At 39.4% G+C, this 23,209-nt stretch overlaps 1 protein-coding gene across 4 annotated transcripts in view; it reads left to right on the forward strand.

Annotated features, from left to right (window-relative positions):
* Nucleotides 1-23,209, forward strand: part of FRMD4B (FERM domain containing 4B) — a 352,299-nt gene that overhangs the window by 305,355 nt on the left and 23,735 nt on the right. For all 4 annotated transcript variants that reach the window (XM_061128101.1, XM_061128099.1, XM_061128100.1 and 1 more), the window contains 5 exons: nucleotides 130-213; nucleotides 1,782-1,847; nucleotides 3,352-3,409; nucleotides 4,854-4,940; nucleotides 22,746-22,822. In XM_061128101.1, the coding sequence (XP_060984084.1) occupies nucleotides 130-213; nucleotides 1,782-1,847; nucleotides 3,352-3,409; nucleotides 4,854-4,940; nucleotides 22,746-22,822 (372 nt within the window). The remainder of the gene's footprint in view (nucleotides 1-129; nucleotides 214-1,781; nucleotides 1,848-3,351; nucleotides 3,410-4,853; nucleotides 4,941-22,745; nucleotides 22,823-23,209) is intronic.

Genomic DNA, 23,209 nt, shown 5'->3' on the forward strand with positions numbered 1-23,209 from the left:
GGACACAACTGAGCTACTAAACAACAACAAATGTGCTATAATTGTTACTTTTCAGATTTCACCTAATGACCAGCTTGGATAGTCATTTAAGTAACAGCAGTTGACATACTGTATTACTTTTCTTTTTAGTGATGAAAATGCCAGGAAAGATTTAAAGACACTTCCAGCTTTTCCAACCAAAACTCTGCAGGAGCATCCCTCCCTTGCTTACTGGTAAGCTGAGTCAAGATGGCCCATGACCCCATTGCCATGGCCTCCATTGAGAACTACATGCTCCTCAGGAGACTGCAAGAAATAGAAGTGAGGGAAATGTCGAATTGCCTGTAATATGTGTCAGACTAATAAGAAGTAGACCTTGATCCTTCTAGTGACAAGGTCTTGTTAAAGCTCTCTAGAGACTGTCATCCCAAGACTTGTAGTCATATGTGGAGAGTAGCCATTTGCCTTTCCATTCAAGTGCATAAAAGATTTGTAGAGAGTGCTGTTAAGTGAATCACGCTTAGTATATATATGTGCAGTCACTGTGTAACACAGCCCTCATCTGGAGGAGTACAATGCAAGTGGTATAAAAGACAGATTTCCTTGAACAGAGGTGTTTGTAATGAACAGAAACAACCTGAATGATCAGAGGTTTCATCTACAGCCAGGAGTCATTGTCTATTTTGAGTTGTTTTCTTTGTCTGTGTTTTAATGAACCCATAGTACCCATCTCCCATGCAACATTTTTCCTAAAGAAGTATGTTTTCTCCCCTTAAACTACTTAACATTCCCTTTAAATATATTTTCCTCGGTTTAAGGCTGTGCATCCTGGAGATGGTTTTCCTTTCCACTAAAAAACTGGTTACAAAATAAATATTCACCATGAATGAGCTATAATATGAATGTTGGAATATTTCCCAAGTCAATAATGAGAGTGAGTGCTGAGGCTACATTGCATCCTGAATCTGGAACCTTTTAAACGAATCATTGTTAAGTGATATAGTTTCTTAAGAGTAAAAAGCAAAGACCAATTACTGTTGATTATTGGTTATATAGAGATAAAAACGTTTATTCTTCTCAGTTATACTTGAGATGTAACTAACAAGCTACCAGTCTGAAAGGAGGGTAAATAACTGAATGGCGTCAAAGGTGATCAGAGTTCACCCGTTTTTCCCCTTTCTAGTCAAAAAGTTTTATCCTAAGACAATAATGAAGGGCTTTCTCCTAAGGTATTATGTGCACGAGTCATGAGCGTAGAGTGTTTTAGATTGAACGCTCACTCAGAAGCATCTTTAATTCTTTCTAAATCTTAGCAGTTTAAGGAAAATGTCTATAATACCTTTCACCTGCTAATCTCTTTAAAAACTTTTAATTTCCCCAGCAAGTCTCTCTAGCATTTAATAATATTATTTTGTATTTATTATATTCTGTCAGTTATGGGAGAAAATATTAGTTTTTCATTTGATGAATTGATATTATTTTTATATTATTGATATTATGTATATCAATAATAGATATCAATAATATCCAAACATTGGTATTTTTTCTAACTTAAAGTTTTAAAAATTTACACAAAAGTAAGTTATATAAAATTGTAAACAGTCAAGACAAGGTAGTCAAATGTCTGAGGTTCAAGAGTCTGTGTCCTACAAAAACAAAAGTCAGCCAGCTTCTGTCTCCTGAACAAGTTGATCTAGGCCTTCTTTCTCAAGTATTTTCAGTGGCTACCTGAAAATCTTGAAGTAGAATCTGTACTTCATACGGTTGTATATTGCTGTACTTCTAATTTCCTTGTTTTACAGTGAGGACAGAGTAATTGAACATTATTTGAAAATCAAAGGTCTGACTCGGGGTCAAGCTGTCGTTCAGTAAGTATCTTTCTGAAGATATAGTTGTAATGTCTTTTGTTTGTGGAATAACTTTTATGATGATAGAAGGTGTTTTTTTGGTGTATTTTTGTAAATCTGCCAAATATAGCGCAAACCATGTGAGAAGTGAAATAAGGACTTGGTGATCACTATTCCCCTGCCAGGTATAGATTCCTCCCACATCCCTCCTCTTGCACTCATCTCCTTTTTATCACAGTATACCTGCTGTGATCCTCAAGGCAGAAATCAGAAGTTAGCAGTTCCAAAGCTGAATCCCTGATTTGTGCCCATCTTCTGAACTGGAAAATAAAAAGGAACAGCAGTTTCCATGAATAGGTTAGGTTAATGAGCATATTATGAACTGTTCTTGATTAAATGCAGTATCTTCTTACTTCCTTTGATCATTATCGTTATGGCTCCAAGTAAGAGACTCAGTAGTTAAGGCTCTAGACTGTGGATTCCAACTCACTCTGTGTGAGAATCCTGGCTCTGCAGTGTAATTGCTACCTGGCCTTGGCACATCTACTTAACTTTTTATATTCACTTACATGTAGACCTTTTACTTTGAAAAATTATCACGTTTATTGATTACAAGGTCCAGAGCCACTGATCTTCAAAATGTTATTAAACAGCCCACTTGTATCATACAGGAGTCTCAGTTTTTTGTGGGCAGAAAGGAAAGCTTACACAATTTAGTCCACTCCGTAAACTCTTAAGGGCTACCCTGGTGGCTCGGTGGTAAAGAATCTGCCTGCTAATGCAGGAGATGCGGGTTTGATCCCTGGGTCAGGAAAATCCCCTGGAGAAGGAGATGCCAACCTAACTCCATGATTCTTGCCTGGGAAACCCCATGGACTGAGAAGCCTGGCAGGCTACAGTCCATGGGGTCACGAAAGAGTCAGACACAACTGAGCAACTAAACAACAACAACATAAAGTCTTAAAAGAATAAATACTTGTTGAACTAAAAATAACAAGAGGTATATAATCACTTTAACTTTTTTGAGGGAGTACATATATTTAAAAATCAGATTTACATATAATAAAACTTACTCTTTTAAAGCATATATTTCTAAGAGGTTTGACTTAATTTCTAGAAGTGTACCACTATCAATATATAGATTACCTTTATGTTTACTTATTATGAGCAAGACTCAAAAGTTGATTCTAATGTGTTGCATCATTAAGTGCTAGTTTAAAAATATACTTGCAATTTGTGTTTATAATAAAGTATAATATGTTTCTGAGCCATAGAAGTTTTAATGTGCAGGAAATAATATTTCCTCTAGCTTTTTGAAATTGAATTTTTGTTAACAACCTTCTAACATTTGAGTAAGGTAAAATGTATTACTCCCTAGAGTGGTTTATTCTATTTCTGCCTTTAGTTAAAGATGTGGTTTTAATGAGTAAAGTAGATATAAATGGTGTTTCTTTAGATCACTTTTCCCAAAAGGGCCCTCTAACTAATTTAATAAGAGGTTATAACATACATTCATTTTTCATAGGTATATGAAAATAGTAGAAGCTCTGCCAACCTACGGAGTCCATTATTACGCAGTAAAGGTAAATACTTTTATATGACAAAGCTTTCATCATGACTGTGTTATAGTATGAGCATTAGTGAGCAGCACTAACTTTCTAAAATCACATAAATCAATATGCATATTTATGTAAATTATCTCTAGAAATTTCAGCATTTAGAATTGAATTTCTTAAAAAAAAATAAAAGCCTGATATCTTGTCACTGTCATAGCAAATTATAAACCACATTATTTTTGTAAAATACTAGCTATGTTCAAATGTGTTCCCAAAGCCTGTGTTAGTCCTAAAATATTCAGATTATTCTCTTCTGGCACACCCATGCATTTACCTACTTTTGCTGATTTATGTCTTTTCCAGTTGTGTGCCTTTTCAATACTACTAGATGTACATTTCATAGCACCTTTGTATGAGAATCATTGGAGAATCATACCATAACATTTAAGCAGCTTCATAAAATCCTCAAGTTTCTACAAGATTTGTAGTACCCATTTTCAGTTGGTATGTTTTATATTTGGGTAGTATTTTTAGATTTCATACACATGCAGAAATTGACTAAGAAACACTTTGAGATGATACAGAACAAAGCATATTGTTAATAAGAAAGTCTTGTTTGAAAGAGGTATAATTTTATACTTGATCAGTCTTGAGTGACTTTCCAAGTTCTGACAGTGTTTGCAATTCCAAATGGTGGGGAGTTGGATCATAAATACCTGTATGATGAGGACACCTTTTACTAAAAATATGTACCAATTCCATTTTAATTTCTACTGATTCTTAATTTGTTTGCATATGGGTATAGGTTTAAGCCCAAGTTTTTTCTTTCCCTTTGTCAGTATACCCTTTCTTTGGCAAGACCTAAAAGAGAAATTTATGAGTAAAAAAAAAATTCCTCCTCTCCCCATGTATACCTCAAAGTCATTATTCAAGCATCTTGTCTTTAAATCGTATAACTCATCTGATGAGTGCTTTAGTATTCCCATGTTCCTTGTTAAGTTTATAAACATTAGGATTTGGAACCACTTTTCTCATCTTGGTAATTTTTTGGGAACTTCCCTGACCTTTATAGCTAGTTACTAATCAAGAGAACAAAGAGCTTTTTTCTTTTTCTTCTTCTTCTTTTTTTTTTTTTTTTTAAATGACTAACTGTCTTTGTATTCTGGATTAATTCCTGTTTGAATTACTTATATTTTATATCTTCTTTCCAATTGTTTAATCCTAACAGTAATGTGTCTTTCTTTTTGATGGTGTTAATAGTATTGGTGTGTTTTGATTTATAGATCTTATTTGAAGGAATTCTAAGAAAGTGTTCTAATAACAAGTCAGGATTTTAAATAGTGTTTTGTTTACCAAGACAAAATTATTTTGACTTGCTGATACTTGTTAAAGCAAGAAATTGGTAGATATTACTTCATCTCTAGAAGACTTAACAATTAGGTCTTGGTTCTCATGTTTTTCCATCTTCCAGGATAAACAAGGACTTCCTTGGTGGCTTGGAATCAGCTATAAAGGAATTGGCCAGTATGATTTGCAAGATAAGGTGAAACCTCGGAAAGTAAGTGTGAATCATTTCAGATACTTATGGGAACACTAAGCTGTTCGTCACTTTAAGAGGCAACAAGCAATCTTGTGTAAAGCATATATATGGAATTTAGAAAGAATTTTTGATTAGTGAAGTCCTAGGTGTACGGAAGAGTCAAGTTAAATGTGAAATGCTTTTTATAACTCATTCATGCACCATTTATACAGCAATTCCATGTCTGATCATTTATTAGTAAAATTATGCACAAAGATTTAACTACAAGGATGTTGATCACAACATAGTTTATAAGTGTACACATCTAATTTATATTTTAAGTTAGTATGAACATGATGATGCCATTTGTTTAATAAATTTTATTTATATATAAACATACATACACACATCCACACACTTATGCATACATATACATCTTTACAATGAATGGATAAACAAATGGATGAACTATAAAGATGTAAGCCAAAAATTTGAGTGCTGGTTATCTCTCAGGGGTATAGTTACAAGTAATCTTTCTACTATTGCTGTTATCATTGTTTATCTTTGTTTCACAGTTTTCCACATTTAACATGTCTGCTTTTGATAAAGGAATTATTTGTTGTTTAATAAAGGTACACTGTCTGGTTTGGATTTTCCAGAGCTAATAAGTTACATTCTTGGCAATTTGATTGTGAGAGTGTTCCTCTTGACCAAGCATAAGTGTACAATACTTCTTATTGCCTGTGTAAGAATTGATGAGTTTGTGTAGATAACCCATCTAGCTGTTCTGACCTACTCAGTATTATAGGGACATAACTTACTCATGCTGGTAGGTTTTGCCACCCTCTCTGTCCTCTGCCGCCCTGTCTGGGAATCACAGCTCTGAAACAATGGCCTATAACAACAGACCGTGGTCCAGCGGCCTGCGCTATCACACCCCAACATCACAGCCTTAAATAGCTCTTAGCACTTCCATCCGTCTCTGGCTTTAATGTGTACTAGAAAAACAGCCATGCTTTTCATAAAGTCAGGCCCTGTTCATAATACCACACACTCTTCATCTTCTAAGTGTCCATTCAGCTTCAATTGGTGCTTACAATCTTCCTTTGAGTTTAGGCAATAAATAAGCTACCCTTTTCTCCTCATTTTATGGTTGTGAAATTGGCACAGAAAACATGAAAGGGTGTCTCCCAGAGCAAACCGCAGTCCCCTTTGAATGCCCATTCAGCTCTCCTGGATCAGACTGGCTGGGCACTGTGGCTTCCTATTGGGGATTCTCAATAAAAATAAGACGGCATTCAGCAGAGATCCACCTGGTGAGTGACAGTAAGCAAACCTGTGTGTAATTACACAGTTAGAACTTGATCTCTGTCATTTTGGCCCAGTGACCCAGATCAATTGAAATAAGGGATACTTAATTTCCAGGAGGAGTATAAGTAATTAGTGGTTGTGTTATGTTTTGGGTTTGGGTTTTTGTTTGTTTAGGTGGTACCACAGGGCCTGTGGGATCTCAGTTCCCTGACCAGGGATTGAACCATAGTCGTGGCAGTGAAAGCCCAGAACCCTATCCGCTAGGCCCCTGGGGAACTCCCCAACAAGGATTGTATTTGAAAGTTTGTTTCTAAGATTGAATTTCTAATAATGATAAATTTCTAATAAAGAAATGATAGGCATATCACTTTTTGAATATTTTTCAAAATCATTTTACTGTGCAGTTATATATTTTATTTTAATGTTTTTAGCAAATGTTTTAAATAATCATTTTAAAAGAAACAGACAAACAAAAAAAGCACCCACTACAGAAGCATGTCAGTTGGGGTAGGAAGTCCTTCAGTCCTCATCCTTTGCCTGTATAAGCATTGTCAAGAGACCGATACTGGTTCATACAGACTTTGTCAGTGTGTATACCAAGCTTTTACAGCGAGAAAGGAACCTTACTATGTATACTATTTCTTTTCTTTTTTTAAAAAAATATTTATTTATTTATGTATTTTGACTGTGCTGGGGCTTAGTTGCAGCACATGGAATCTTCACTCATAGCATGTGAACTCTTAATTCCAGCATGTGGGATCTAGTTCCCTGACTGGGGATCGAACCCGGGTCCTCTGCATTGGGAGTGTGGAGTCTCAGGCACTGAAACACCAGGGAAGTCCCTGTATGCTGTTTCATACGATGTCATATTTCTCCAAGCCACTCACAAAACCGATATCTTTTCACTCTTTTTAAAGCTGCCTAGTTCTCTATGGTGTCGAAATACATGCTTTATTTAACCAGTTCTCTCATGATGGACATGTGAGTTGTTTCTACCGCTAGGAGGATGGTTTTGGAGCATAATGAGGTTCTTATTGAAACTAGCCCCTAGTTTATCTATTGTGTAGGATCAAATGACTGCCTATCATGTTTTCTTATGGCAGACCTCATCTCAGCTGACTTTCTTTTTTTGGTAATTTATTTCTTCCCTGAATTTTATGTTAATAACATTTCTTAAAAATCGTTTGTTCTGAATTTGCATATAAAATATAACTTAAATTGACTCATAAATAATTTCTTAGCTAATGTGCCTTGAGAAAATTGAGATTCTCACAGATTCTAAATGGATCTACTAAAAACAACCAGGCTTTCTTCCAAAATAATGGTGAATCAGAATCTGCACAGTAAATATTGCTGTTAATTTCCTCTCAGTTGCTCATGACTCACAGGCCTTTCTTCACATTCACAGTTTCATAGAAATTGGTAAATATTGTTTGACACTGGTCATAATCAGGTTTGCTTGTTCATTTCAGAGTCTAGACAAGGATCAGAAGCCACTTCCTTCTAGAGTTTTCCTATTTCATTTTTAAGATATGCCACTCAGTGTAAAAGGGACCATAAACCAATCATCTGGTGTCATAAGTGTCTTGCTTTCTCCTTCTTGGTTATTTTTGGAGGTATCCACTCTCCACATAGTTCACCTACTCCTTGCTTCTTCTGTTAAGCCTGACAAGGGATTCTGCTTCCGGATCTTTATTTTTCCCTGTCCAGACAACTTAAGGGTTTTGTTAGCGGGTGGAGTTTTTCAAGTCCCTGTCCTGGCTCAGTTGGCACAAATAAGGGAGTGCATAATTTAAAAGGACATGAACACTGATATGTAAAAGGAGGACATGCTTCAGCTGTTTTCATGGGCCGTTGCTCCAGCAAGTGACCAGTGGCCAGGCAGAAAAGAAGGTCAGATTGGCAAATCAGAATGGAACAAAGGCCAGAGTGGGAGGCTGGGTAGATCCTCAGCCTCTTGAACCACATGCCTGCTGCATTATAATTACATGGCTTCAGAACAGCCCAGAAGGAGGAAGCTTTGCCAATAATATGTCAGAAGGCTAGTTTGAAAAATGGTTGGTCGGAGTCCCACAGGCTGAACCCTTCTGTCCTTTCCACATGTCTATCAGTTACAGCCTCTGAATGTTGGGGATTGTATTTATTTTACCTCCCAGAATACCCAGCAAAAGCATCTGTGTAGTATAATGATACGGGCCAAGAGTATGGGAAGAAATCTAAAGCCTGTCTCTGATGTCTGTTTGCTGTGTGACCTTGGGCAAGTTGCTTAACCTATTTTTAAACTCAGTTTCCTCATCTGCACAATGGTGATGCCACCAACTACATAAGGGGGCTGTAAGAGTTAAATGATATTATATTTAGCATTATGCCTGATTTGCAATCGTTACTCCATACCTGGTAATTACTCATTAATGGTCAGGGAGAGAGGCAATAAAGATGGGTATGAGAAATATTCTTGGATTCCTATTTGATTAAGGAAGGATCCAACATTGCTACAGACCTAGAGTCTTAGTGCTCCACCTGAGAGTACACGCTCACATTTTCTATTTTCAGAGACTGGTAGGCATTCTGCCTCTCTCAGTTCATTCACCACAATGCCCTAAGGTATGATGCAGATTAAAGAGAAAAGTTTTAAATTCAGAGTTATAATCCACAAAGATTTGAGGTATTAAATATTCAGATCATAAGCAGTTTTTCTTTTAAATCTGCCCTTTCGACATGAAATGTGTCATTGCAAATTCTTTGGGAATGTGAAACATACCAGAACTCAGCTTAAAATTGTAGGACATTCATACTTAAAAATGATGAAACTTTATTTAAAAAAAACCCTTCTGGGTTTTTATTGTTCACTCAGTATTTCAAGTCTTCACAATGTAGACAATGGGTCAGTGACTGAGTAAAGTGTCAGTATCTGTTATGGCTGATTTGTACCCCTCTAGCAAGTTATTTCACTGGGGAAAGCCAGAACCTGTCAGAGGTGGGAGGAATAAAAATGACATACTAGTCAAGGTCTTATAGTAGACCATAGTAGGATACAATGCTTTTCAAGATTAATATCTTGCTGCATTATAACATGCTGAGAGAGTCTTACGATACACTTCATTACCCCAGGTCATTTCAGGGTGGGGAAGAGTCCTTTAAACATCAGTTAACTAAACTTTTTTTTTTTTTAATTATTGGATTTCCCAGTTGCCTAGAGCCAGACAAATTAAGTAACCAGCACAAAATATCTTCCTCTTGCCTTGTCAGGAAAGTACAATGTTCATTTTATTTAAACTCAGTGACTTGCTTATTTTTCTAAGCACGGCCATCTTTTTTGTGTATGTGTCTTTTTTTTTTTTTTTCAGTTGGAGGATAATTGCTTCACAGTGTCATGTTGGTTTCTGTCCTACAACAACATGAGTCAGCTGTAAGCATACTTACATCCCCTCCCTCTTGAGCCTCCCTCCTTGTCCCCCCACCCCACCCCCAGGTCATCACAGAGCACCAGGCTGAGCTCCCTGCACTACCCAGCAGCTTCCCACTAGCTATGAGCACAGCCAACTTGAGGATTTCTAAATCCTCCTTGCTTCCTCCCCCACGGCCCCATCACCATGAACCTAGTTCTAATGCTGCTGAAATGCTCGAGGAGGTTAACAGTAGGAGAGAGAAGACAACATGTGCTGTCCACTCGTCCTTTCTGCATCAATACAAAATGAATTATGGTGTGCAGGGAGAAAAGCGAATTGCAGAACCCAAGGACCGGTCCATCCTGTTTGTAAAGTCTATAATTAAGCTCCAGCCACACCAATAATCAATGTGATTATTAAAACCTTCCACAGAGTCAGTGGGAGGAGAACCAAAGCCCTATAGTATGGATTTGAAATAGAAACCAGTCCTGCATTCTGCTTACCCGCTGGCTGACCTGCAGCTGTCTCTTAGCCTTTTGGGTCTCTATTTTCTCAACTATCAAAATCAAAGAATTCTGTTTCTCTACCTCACAGCTCATTATGTGGACCCAATGAGTTAGTGAATTCCTTCATTGACCACTTATTTTTCTTTTCTTTTTTAAAATTTTTATTGACATATGGCTGATTTACAATGTTGTGTTACTTTCAGATGGACGGCAAAGTGATTCATATAATCATGTATACATACATGTATTTCTATTTTTTCAGGTTTTTTTTTTATCTTATAGGTTATTATAAAATACTGAGTATAGTTCCCTGTTCTATACAGTAGGACCTTGTTGGTTATCTGTTTTATATATAGTAGTGTGGATATGTCAATCCCAAACTCCTAATTTATCCCTCCCCTTCTCCTTTCCCATAGACATTGCACACACACAAAAAAACTTATGGTTACTTATTTTTCCCTTCATACCATACTCTAATTTATAGAAACTTTACTGGGCAGCACAGGTATCTGTCTTTTCCCCCTATAATTAATCACTATGAAAACTATGAGAATTTGAAGCAGATCTTCTAAGACAGGGAACTAGAGAATTGGATGGGCATTGGTGAGTCTCCATTTCCATCTCATGATCAGTAGGCAGATGGAAAGAAGCCAAGGCAAGCAGTCTTGTTCATAAAATCACCAGGTCTAACTGCAAAAGAGGCTAGAAGTGTATCCTCTAGGTGGGTGGTCGTGGACAAAGCCATTACTCAAGGTGTTTTGTTATGAAAAGGAACGAGGAAAAATAGATCCTGGGAATGACAAGTAGTTTGTGTCCTTCTGTGCTTATTCCCTTTGAAGTCTTTCAAGGGGGCTGGTTAATGAGAAACAAACAGGTTAGCAGAGAATGAAGATATAGATTTTGAATAGTCTCTGATGGGAACAAATGAGACGGAGGGATGAAAATGGGACAGGTGGGGATGTTTCATGTGTTCAGGGAAGGCTTCTCTGAGAAAGGTAACATATGAGCTGAGACCTGAAGGAGCCAGGCTTAAAACAAAGAATGGGCTGGCATGTTATGTCAGAGAACGGTGTATGCTGGGAGGGAGACGGGCACATTCTAAAAACTGAGAGACCCCCCGACAGCTAGAGCTTAACGAATATGTTTGTTCCTTGTAGAAACTGAAGGTGGTGGTTGAAAAAAAGAAAGTGACCGCTGATCAGGCAAAACCATTAGATTTTCTTTATTTCATCTGTTACTCTGTGTTGATAGGCACTTACCGAATGACTGAATTGTTGGCATATACAGAAAAATGAAAGACAGATCTCTAATAGGACTGACCAGTCCAAATGCAGAAAAACCAGTTAGCACGTAAAACATGGTAAAGTTTTTCTCTTTCACGAGGCATAAACAGTATTCTTCCTTCTGTACTTACAACTAAAGATCAGTTTGGCTTAATTCATTCATCCTTCTGGAACAAAATTTTAGCAATATACTCTGTTTGATATTTTTCCAACAAATTTTCTTGAGCCTATTCTGTTTGCAAGGGCTCTGAATGCGTACTTTATATTCTTTATCTCATTTAAGGAAAAACCCATGTCTTAGTCATCAAGGCCCTGACAATCTACCTGAAAAGAGAAAATCATATTCAAAATTAGAGATTTTTATTGAAAATATTTAATAAGCAGTGATGGTGGTTTAGCTGCTAAGTTGTGTATGACTCTTTGTGACCCCATGGACTGTAGCCCACCAGGCTCCTCTCTCCATGTGATTTCCCAGGCAAGAGTACTTCAGTAGGTTGCCATTTTCTTCTCCAGGGGATCTTTCCCTCCCAGGGATTGAACCTAGGTCTCCTGCATTGCAGGCAGATTCTTCACCAACTGAGCCACCAGGGAAGCCTGGGTACCAGTTTGTGAGAACGGATGCCAGCTGTCAGCATCCAGAAAAGCCCTGCAGGTATCTCTGAACGACAAGTCAGCACTGATTATACCAAACACATGCAGTGAACACTCGAGGTACTAACAAGTGTCATGAGATCAGCCTTGAGAGATTAGAGATTTGGCCACAGAAGGAATTTATATGAGATGACATTCTCCTGATCAGATTTTATGTTTTGCATTTTCTGATACCCAGGACATCTTCACCTAAACATTTGAAAAAATACTCGGAATGTTTTGTTCGTTGCATTTAAGACCTTATGTTTTATGTGTGCAAGGTTATAACATCACATCTGATAAAGTAATTTTCACTACCTGAGTGTGTACCATTGGGTTGTTGTTGTTGTTGTTCAACTGCTAAGTTGTATCTAACTCTTTGCAACCCCATGAACTTCAGCACGCCAGCCTTCTCTGTCCTCCAGTACCTCCTGAAGTTTGCTCAAACTCATGTCCATTGACTCGGTGATGCCATCCAACCATCTTACCCTTTGTCACCTCCTTCTCCTCCTGCCTTCAGTCTTTCCCAGCATCAGAGTCTTTTCCAGTGAGCCAGCTGTTCGCATCAGGTGACCAAAGTATTGGAGCTTCAGCTTCATCATCAATCCTTCTAATGAATGTTCAGTGTTAATTTCCTTTAGAATGGACAGGTTTGATCTCCTTGCAGTCCAAGGGGACTCTTAAGAGTCTTCTCCAGCACCCAATTCGAAAGCATCAATTCTTTGGCACTCAGCCTTCTTTGTAGTCCAACTCTCACATCTGTACATGACTACTGGAAAAACTGTGTCTTTGACTATATGGACCTTTGTCAGCAAAGTGATATTTTACGAAATTTTAGTTCAGCACCCCAGACACTGAGAGCATGGCCTCTTGTTGTCTTATCAGTTGCTCTAAGTCCCTCTAGGAGGTAACATTTGCATTTAGAAAACAATCCGGACAGCTATTTATTTCTAAAGGCATTACCTAGTTGAGAAAAAGAGAACTCCAGAAATCATTATTTCATTGCAAAACTTTTATCATCATCTTCAACACCCACCACCTACCAAAGCATAGTTATATTATTAACAGTGATGACTTAGCTTTTCTCAGTCTCTGTACTATCGATGTTGGGGGTCAGATCATTCTGTCCTGCGCATGGTCTGATATTCAGCAGTATCCCTGGCCTCTAACCACAAGATGCTAGAACAGCCTCCCCTCCAGTGTGAGAACCAAAAGTATCTCCAGACATAGCCAGATGTTCTGGCAGTTGTGGGTGAGGGTGGGAAGTGAAGCAAAATCATCGTTGATTGAATAAGTAAGTAAAACATGAGAGACTCAGAGTCCTTTTTCTACAAATGGCTACTGTAATTGCTGCTCTTTTTTCCTGTGAAGTAGAACTGGGAATTACTCCTTTTTCCTCCCTTTTTTGGTTAACATAACAAATCTCCATAGTGTATTCTTCTCAGATGAGAAAGGCGGGACGCTGGGGATTTTGGAGCCATCGTGCTTGAGTGTGAATCTCAGATCTGCACCTGTTTTGCTTTGTAACCTTGCTCTGTCTACTTAAGTCTCTCTGAGCCTCAGTCTTCTCTTCTGTGAAATGGAGCTAAATGCAGTACCTCCCCATAAGTATCTCCCCTCAGTCACATGAATATTTCACTGGTCAAAGATGGCTGGCTGAACAGAAGGTAGGTCAATTTGGCTTTCTCAAAGCTCATTATCCTACAAAATTCTAATTTTCTGGACTCCGGAAGGCAAACAACACTGTCTTCCAACAGCACAAGAGACAGCTCTACACATGGACATTACCAGGTGGTCAGTACTGAAATCAGATTGATTGTTTTCTTTGCAGCTGAAGATGAAAAAAATCTCTATACAGTCAGCAAAAATAAGACCTGGAGCTTACTGTGGCTCAGATCATGAACTCCTTATTGCAAAATTCAGGCTTAAATTAAAGAAAGTAGGGGAAACCACTAGACCATTCAGGTATGACCTAAATCAAATCCCTTATGATTATACACTAGAGGTGACAAATAGATTCAAGGGACTAGATACGGTAGACAGGGTTCCTGAAGAACTGTGGACAGAGGTTCGTAAGATTGTCCAGGAGGAGGTGACCAAAACCATCCCAAAGAAAAAGAAATGCACGAAGGCAAAGTGGTTGTCTAAGGAGGACTTAAAAATAGCTGAAAAAAGAAGAGAAGCAAAAAGCAAAGGAGAAAGGGAACGATACATCCAACTGAATGCAGAGTTCCAGAGGTTAGCAGGGAGCAATAAGAAAGCCTCTAAATGAACACTGCAAAGAAGTAGAGGAAAATAATACAATGGGAAAGACTAGAGATCTCTTCAGGAAAATTGGAGATACCGAGGGAATATTTCATGCAAAGATGGGCACAATAAAGGACATAAACAGCAAGGACCTAACAGAAGCAGAGGAGATTAAGAAGAGGTGGCAAGAATACACAGAAGAACTATACAAAAAAGGTCTTAATGACCTGGATAACCATGGTGGTGTGGTCACTTCCCTAGAGCCAGACATCCTGGAGTGTGAAGTCAAGTGGGCCTTAGAAAGCATTACTATGAACAAAGCTAGTGGAGGTGATGGAATTCCAGCTGAGTTATTTCAAATCCTAGAAGATGATGCTGTGAAAGTGCTGCACTCAATATGTCAGCAAATTTGGAAAACTCAGCAGTGGCCACAGGACTGGAAAGGGTCAGCTTTCATTCCAATCCTGAAGAAAGGCAATGCCAAAGAATGTTCAAGCTATCATATAATTATACTCATCTCACATGCTAGTAAGGTAATGCTCAAAATCCTTTTAAGTGCCATTTTAGCAGTATGTGAATCAAGAACTTCCAGGTGTACAAGCTGGATTTAGAAAAGGCCGAGGAACCAGAGATCAAATTGCCAACATCCTTTGGATCATAGAGGAAGCAAGGGAGTTCTAGAAAAAAATTTGGTTCTGCTTCATTGACTGCACCAAAGTCTTTGTGTGGGTCACAACAAACTGGAAAATTCTGAAAGAGAGGGGAATACCAGAGCACCTTACTTGTCTCCTGAGAAACCTTGACTCCTGTTATAGGTCAAGAAGCAACAGGTAGAACCAGATATGGAATAACAGACTGGTTCAAAATGGGAAAGGAGTACAATGAGACTGTATATTGTCACTCTGCTTAGTTAACTTATATGCAGAGTCCACCATGTGAAATGCCGGGCTGGATGAATCAGAAGCTGGAATAATATTGGTGGGAGAAATATCAACAACATCAAATATGCAGATGATACCATTTCTGCTTTCTAATGGCAGAAAGTGAAGAGGAACTAAAGAGCCTCTTGGTGAACGTGAAAGAAGCGAGTGAAAAGTGGGTTAAAAATTTCAGCATTCAAAAAACTAAAACCATGGCATCCATTCCCATCACTTCATGGCAAATAGATGGAGGAAAAGTGGAAACAGTGATTTCCACTTTCATTTCCAGTGGAAAAAAAACATATATTTTATTTCCTGGGCTCCAAAATCACTGCGGATGGTGTCTGCAGCCACAAAATTAAAAGACACTTGCTCCTTGGAAAAAAAGTTATGACAAACTTAGCATATTAAAAAGCAGAGATATCACTTTGCCAACAAAGATCCATATAGTGAAAGCTAAGCTATGGTCTTTCCAGTAGTCATGTATGAATGTGAAAGCTGGACCATAAAGAAGGCTGAGCACTGAAAAATTGATGCTTTTGAACTGTGGTGTTAGAGAAGACTCTTGAGAGTCCCTTGGACTGCAAGGAGATCAAGCCAGTCAATCCTAAAGGAAATCAACCCTAAATATTCATTGGTAAGACTGATGCTGAAGCTCCAAAAGTTTGACCACCTGATGATGCAAAGAGCCAGCTAATTGTAAAAGACCCTGATTTGGGGAAAGATTGAAGGCAGGAGGAGAAGGGGGTGACAAAGAGTGAAATAGTTGGATGACATCACCGACTCAATGGACATGAGTCTGAGCAAACTCCAGGAGATGGTGAAGGACAGGGAAACCTGGCTTGCTGCAGTCCATGGTGTTGCAAAGAGCTAGACAGGAGCGAGCAACTAAACAACAGCAACAAGCTGGCTTGTAGCTACTAACAACATACTTATCAGGTGTAACTTTTTTTACATGAAAAAAGGTAAGTAATACTGTGATCTTCTTTTGCTTCAAGTTATAGCAGGGAAATTACTCTGAGTCATTATTTGAGGTACAGTCATACTCCACGGCTGTGACTATCCCAAATTTAGTCATTTCCAGGTGAATCTGCAGTTTAATGATTAACCTGTGTTATAAGTGCTATTTAAAAAAAAAAAAGTTTCTGATGACATCTTTCCTATCATTACCTAGTGTTAAAACTTTGGACCCCGTCAGCTTTCAATCCATCAAGATTCACAGACAGTTGAATCCTTTCTGTCTAAGACTTTTCCATGTCTTTCACTACTCCAAAGGTCCCCCTAGCTGGCGCACGCTTCTTGGCATTTTTTATGTGTTAGGGCATGTCCCTTCTTTTTCTGAGCGCTTCAGACCAGAGGGAACTTGCTAGCTTGCTGCCATGAGTCTCCCTGTGGGCGTGCCCTTGACCTGTCCCCATGTCCCTCCTCTATGACCTTGGCAATACAGAAACAGTGAACAGATTTCCTACCTAGAGGGTGTAGCAGGAAACGACCAATGAAATCAACAGAGATAGAGCAGTTTTTACAGAGGCTGAAGCTCATAGCTTTGGAAACCTAAGGGACACAGATGTGTCAACAGAATAACTTTACTGTTTCTCATCGGTGGAAAGACAGATGTGGGATCCAGACAGCTGTTTTGAATTCTAGTTCTGCTATTAAGTGGGTTTCCCTGGTGGCTCAGATGGTAAAGAATCTGTGTGCAATGCAGGAGACCGGGTTCAAACCCTGTGTCAGGAAGATCTCCTGGAGAAGGAAATGGCAACCCACTCCAGCATTCTTGCCTGGCGAATCCCATGGATGGAGAAGCCTGGCAGGCTACAGTCCATGGGGTCACAAAGAGTTGGACACGACCGAAACACTTCACTTCTGCCATTAAGTGGCTCTTCTCCATTTTGAGAAAAGATGATAAAATAAGGGAATTGGACTGAGAGTCCCTAATGGATACTACTGACTGTGTCACTTAACTAAATGTTGATTCTGAGCCAGGCACTGTGCTAAGTGCTTTGTGAACATGGTCTCAACTAAACCCTTCCAACAATCCTCTGAGGCAGGTGTTGTTGGTCCCATTTTACAGATGAGGAAACTGAAACTCAGGAAAGTTAAGCAACTTGCCAAATAAAGCACATGTGTTGAAATCAGCATGTATGCCAAGACACTCTGATATGGTCCAGTTGGTTCAGGTAATCATCACAAGGGAGGGGACCTGGTCATTATTTTCCAACAAGAACAGGACTTTGCATGTACAAGGTGGACAAGATATATTTGTTAATTGAAGAGGAATGTGTAAAGGACAAGAGCTACTTAAGTATGTGACTTCTGGTTTCCTAAAAGTCCTGCTTTCCCATATCATCTTTTTTTCTAAAGTTTGTGATCTCAGATATTTAGGAATCAGTGTGATTGTAGGATAGGAAGGGGAAAGGTGATTTCTTCCAGTTCTTTGAGTATATTGGAGGGATCTAACTAAATATGGATTATAGGTTTCAACAAAATGGCTTAAATACTCAACCCATGCATCTCAGTAAAGCGTAATTGTTTAGTTGCTCGGTTGTTTCTGACTCTCTGCAACCCCATGGTCTGTAGCCACCAGGCTCCTCTGTCTATGGGATTTCCCAGGCAAGAATACTAGAGTGGGTTGCCATTTCCTTCTCCAGGGGATCTTCCTGACCCAGGGATCAAACCCATGTCTCCTGCATTTGCAGGCAGATTCTTTACCACTGAGCCACCAGGGAAGCCTCATAAGTGTAATAATGTGTGGCAAATTATTCTAAAACTGTCAACTTCCTTCACATCTAAGGATAAAGGGAATAGATTCTGACTATGGTATTATATACACATTCACTTTTAAAATGGGATTTGATTTAGCTTTGGTTTTCTTTGTCAGTTATTACATTTTTGACACTTTGTTTTTCTAAGAGAAGGTGATTTGTAACCTAAGGAAACATTCTTTTCCTATTGGAGTTTTTTTTTATTATCTCTTTGCTACTATCACTGTTCTCATTGCTCCTTGACTTTTTCAGTTGTATCTCTATTTATTTCGTAATCTCAAAGTTAATCCTAGCTATTATTTCATCTCTTGCTATCTTCTTCCTTGTTTTGATGGTAAAGGGCACAACGAATCATGCTATATGAGCATAGAGTAGAAGAACTATACAAGATATATATAGAGCTTCAACACTGTCAACCATCAGGCTCCTCTGTCTATGGAATTCTGCAGGCAAGATTACTGGAATGGGTTTCCATTTCTTTCTCCAGGGGATCTTCCCAACCCAGGAATCAAACCTGCATCTCTTTCATCTCCTTTATTGGCAGGCGGATTCTTTACCACTGCACCACCTGGGAAGCCCAGAAAGAAGTCTGGAAGACCTAATTTATAGTTTTATTGTCACCATACAAGGATTTCCTTTCATCACTAACACCATGAATTCTGAACAGAACACAATTTCAAATTCAACCCTATTAGTGCATGCCACGTAAACAACAATAAATACCAATTAATGATTGTCGTTAGGCTTGTTTAATGATCGCTTTAGGAAACAGTCCAGTTTCATGCTCTTAACTCTGTGTGGCAAAGCAAATAAAACTCTTCTCCCACCCCACCCTCCCCTGCAAATCTCCAAGAGTGGGAATTTCATTTTGGAAAAAAAAAAAATCTTTCTATTTTAAATATTACAAATTTTCTCTATACACATACATGTATAAAATATAATATATATAGTGGTGTTGGTGGTTTAGTCGCTAAGTCATGTCCAACTCCTGTGACCCCATGGATTGTAGCTTGCCAAACTCCTCTGTTCACAGAATTCTCCAGGCAAGAATACTGGAGTGGGTTGCCATTTCCTTCTCCAGGGGATCATCCTGACCCAGGAACTGAACCTTGGTCTGCCTGCAGTGCAGGCAGATTTCTTTTCCGACTGAGCTATGAGAGAAGATTCAATATATATAGTAGCGTTGTTCTATCCTGTAAGACATCATACCCTATAATAGTGCTTCTCTGTATGGGGTCCAGTATTCTGCAAGCAATGGAGAATGTAAAGCATACCTAGCTCCCTTGTGCCTTCCTTTGAACCTTGATCTTTTTCCTTAAATGGTTTCTTGCAACTCTTCTTCATCTTGCAGGTGATTTAGAGTTGTTTAGTCACTCAGTCATGTCCAACTGTTTGCAACCCAGTGGGCTATAGCCCACCAGGCTTCTCTGTTCATGGAATTTTCCAGGCAGGATTACTGGCGCGGTTTATTAACATGTCAGGCCATTTCTCTCTGTCTGTCTGTTTCTTGCTGCATTGTGCAGCTTGACTTGCAGGAATCTTACTTCCCCCATCAGGGATTGAATGCCAGGCCATGGCAGTAAAAGCACCAAACCATTACCATTAGACCACCAAGAGAAGCTTCCCTTATGACTCAGAGGTAAAGCATCTGCCTTCAATGCAGAAGACTTGGATTTGATCCCTGGGTCGGGAAGATCCCCTGCAGAACAGAATGGCAACCCACTCCAGTGTCCTTGCCTGGGAAATCCCATGGACAGAGGAGCCTGGTGGGCTACAGTCCATGGGGTCCCAAAGAGTCAGACGTGACTGAGCATGCCTACACTGGAGGCCACCAGGGAATTCCTCGTCAGGCCATTTCTCTTAAATAGAGACCCCAGCAAGTCAGGTCAGCCTGGTGGCTATCTCTCTGACATTTTCCCCTTATCCTTCCACTGGCCCAAAATCTTGAGTGATTTTGACCAAAGAGGGACCTCGTACTTACCCTCTAAGGAAAACACTGGCCAGAAGGACAGGAATGAAGATGGGGCAATTGATAGGTGCCAGGTGCATTCCTAGGCGTGTTGAATGAGTAAAGGAATCCACTCCACCTCAGTTCCACTGCCATTTTCAGAGCCTCATCCTGGCTCTCTGAGATCTAGATAGAACTCCAAGATAGTTTAAAAGCACAGTAGAAGAATGATTTCAGAAATTTGAAAAGACAAGCTAGCTTATTTCCAACTGCCAGCTAGATCAAGTGCCACTACAATTAGAAGTGTTTTCCTAGCTACTTCAAACAGTGATAAGAATCACACAGGTAATACCTGTCTAAATTAGATGATTCCCAATGGTTAGGAAGTGGAAATCTCACTCTCATATGAAATAGACTGACCACTGTTCATTTTATACAAACTTCTATAATTTTTAGAAATTAAAAAAAACAGGAATACCAAGAATGTGACAATACCTGCCTAACCACTTAAACTGATGATTATGAATATTTTGTTATATTGACTTCATCTTATTTTTATTAATAAAATAAACATGACTGGTAACATTGAAGTTTGTGGTGCCATGAACCCCTCATACATTCTACTGTCCTGAACCACTGTCACGAATGAAGTTTGTGCCATTCCTGTGCACTTCTGTACTATTACAGGCACAAATATGAAATCACATTTTGCAAAAACTCCAGGGATTGAACTCATAGCAGTGAAAGCGCCAGGTCCTAACTACTGGGCCACCAGGGAATTCCCCCTAACCCACTCCCCCATTACAACAACTTTTTAAGATTTCAGATGGGGAAATGGCTTTGCCTTTCAGACTTAAAAATGCAGGCTCATTCCCATAACTTCGTTTGCAAACCCAGTTGCCATCTCATTTTTTCAAACTCTTTTAAAATTAGCTGAAACCTTTCACCTTTTAAGTAGGATTTTTGCTGCAGGGGGCTGTCTGTTCTCAACTCTGGGATGTGTCGAATGGAGAGCCTTGTGTTTCACGTTTGTAAGTGATAAGAGGGGGAGGTGGCAGCTTTACAGAGATCAGGTTTCAAGTCCAGCCCTAGTTTTTATGTGTGTGGGAATGGACGCAAAGGAAAACACAGCTGAGCTGCATTGTGGCTCTTCCTGTCGAACCTGTTCGCGGCCAGGGTGAGTAAACCGGGAGCAACGTCTCCTTCGCCCAGCCTCCAGTGAAATTTGTGCCTGGATTCAAAGCAACTTACTTCCCAGGAAATACCATCTGAATCTCCCCCATACCCCGTGTGGAAAGTGCATCTCTCTCCCGGGGAAATCAGCTAGAGAGAACTTGGCCGTCCTCTCCCTGATGGAGGAAGGAATGGAACCGGGGTGGTGTCACTTGGAGGAATTGCTGATGTCAGGAGCGTGTCAGCCGTGGGAGGCTTGGTTTGTGAAACTGAGTTACACCTAAGTGTCTTAGGAAACTCCGTGCAGAACTCACCGGAGCTGCCCGGCTGGGACAGGAGGGAGCGGGGGAGGGAGAGAGCACCTCGGAGATTCCCTTCCCCTTGCTATCTCACTTGTGGAACCTTGGGATTAAAAGACATGAAAGCCTGGAAACTACAGACATTTTAGGAAATCGGTATGTACCTTTAAGCTCCCACGAATTCCTCTTTTTACCTGGGTGAGGGTTGTAGTTAGACTCTACGTGCTCAGACGACAAAGGGCTGTGTTCTCAGTAGGTGATGGTTTATTTCACTGGGGTGGGGGGCCCAGTTTGAACAGGTCTGTCTCCCAGCTGTATGTGCATAGGAACCATCGGCTTGTGCTGTTCCTTTTAAATGAGGTTGGTGAAAAGTCTTGGTTCCTGTACCCCAGGAAATGGTTTTGCTGGTGGTGCATTGCGGAGAAGTTATTTTCTTAATGATCAGAATGTTTTATGAAGATTCTTTGAACGTAAGTTAAAAATCCAGCTAAAGTCTAATAATGGAATGAAATTGCTGTGCTAGTATTTCTCTGGCCAACAAGACTGGGATGGAGAAAAGAAATTCCCAACTACGAAGTCAAAGTTCAAAGGACAAGCTGGATCTCAGGCTAATGTGAAGGGTTGGGAATGAACCCAGAAAATGCAGGAGGGCCCACTCAATTCTTTGAATGAGCTGCTTTTTACACATTAAATTTTCAGATGCCCATTGCTAGTAAGTTGTATTTCTCCCACCCAACTGACAGATAACACCTCGTGCAGCATTAGAGTATCAACAGTGGGAATATGTTGATGAATTCTCTTACAAAAACTGGAAGCTCTAGCTCAGAAACCGAGAGGGCAGTGTCAGCATTCACTCCCATCCCACCGAGCCTCCAATTCCTAGCACTCAGTTCCTGTGGCATTTAGGGGAACTCTTGTAGGCGGGGAAATTATCACTGAGAATCACCCCTGCTTGGGGTTCCGTTTTACTTTCACTTTGCATTCTTTTGAAATTTAATCTGTGGTCTTATTGAAACATCCCTTTGAATCTCTTTCCATTTAAATATGAAGTCAACATCTTTGATCAGAAGGCATGTGCTTACTGGAATCTACAGTTTCCTTACTCACTCTTTTATTTAGTTGAGTCAAAGGAAAAATAGTATGCATGTTCCCCACAGTTGCTTGGTTTTATTGTTCAAGAAACAGTGATGAAGTGAAGATTACTGTCAAAAGAAGGAATAAAGTAGTTTCACGCTATAGTTGGTTTGTAAAAAGGCACATGCCTAATCTCAATCTTAATTCTTTGATTTTTTTATTATTAAGCTGATTTCTAGCCTTAGTAAAAGTTACATTAATTAAAGCTGTGTGGTGTTTCTGTTTTCTTCATTTCTTAGTTATTCCAATGGAAACAGCTGGAGAACTTATATTTCCGTGAGAAAAAGTTTGCTGTTGAAGTTCACGATCCACGGAGGTGAGAATAAAAGCCTTTTTTTTCTGTATGGGTCCAGTGACTAGCCACATATGCTGCTATGAATATTCATGTGCACATGTTTTCATTTCTCTTGGGTACATACCTAGGAGTAGAATTGCTTGATCAAATCGTAACTGTTTCTTTGACCTTCTGAGGAACTGCCAGACTGTTTTCCAAAGCAGCTAACCCTTTTACATCCCTACCAAAACTGTGCATGGTTTCATTTTCTCCATATCCTCTAATATCTGTTATTTTTCTGTGTGTGTGTGTGTGTAAATAGCCATCCTGATGGTGTGCAGCGATAACTCATACTGGTTTGGATTTGCTCGCCGAGCATCTTTTCATGGACTCATTGGCCATTTGTCTACCTTCTTTAGAGAAGTGTTT

The sequence above is a fragment of the Dama dama genome, chromosome 24 (assembly GCF_033118175.1).
Source record: "Dama dama isolate Ldn47 chromosome 24, ASM3311817v1, whole genome shotgun sequence".
NCBI lineage: Eukaryota > Metazoa > Chordata > Mammalia > Artiodactyla > Cervidae > Dama > Dama dama.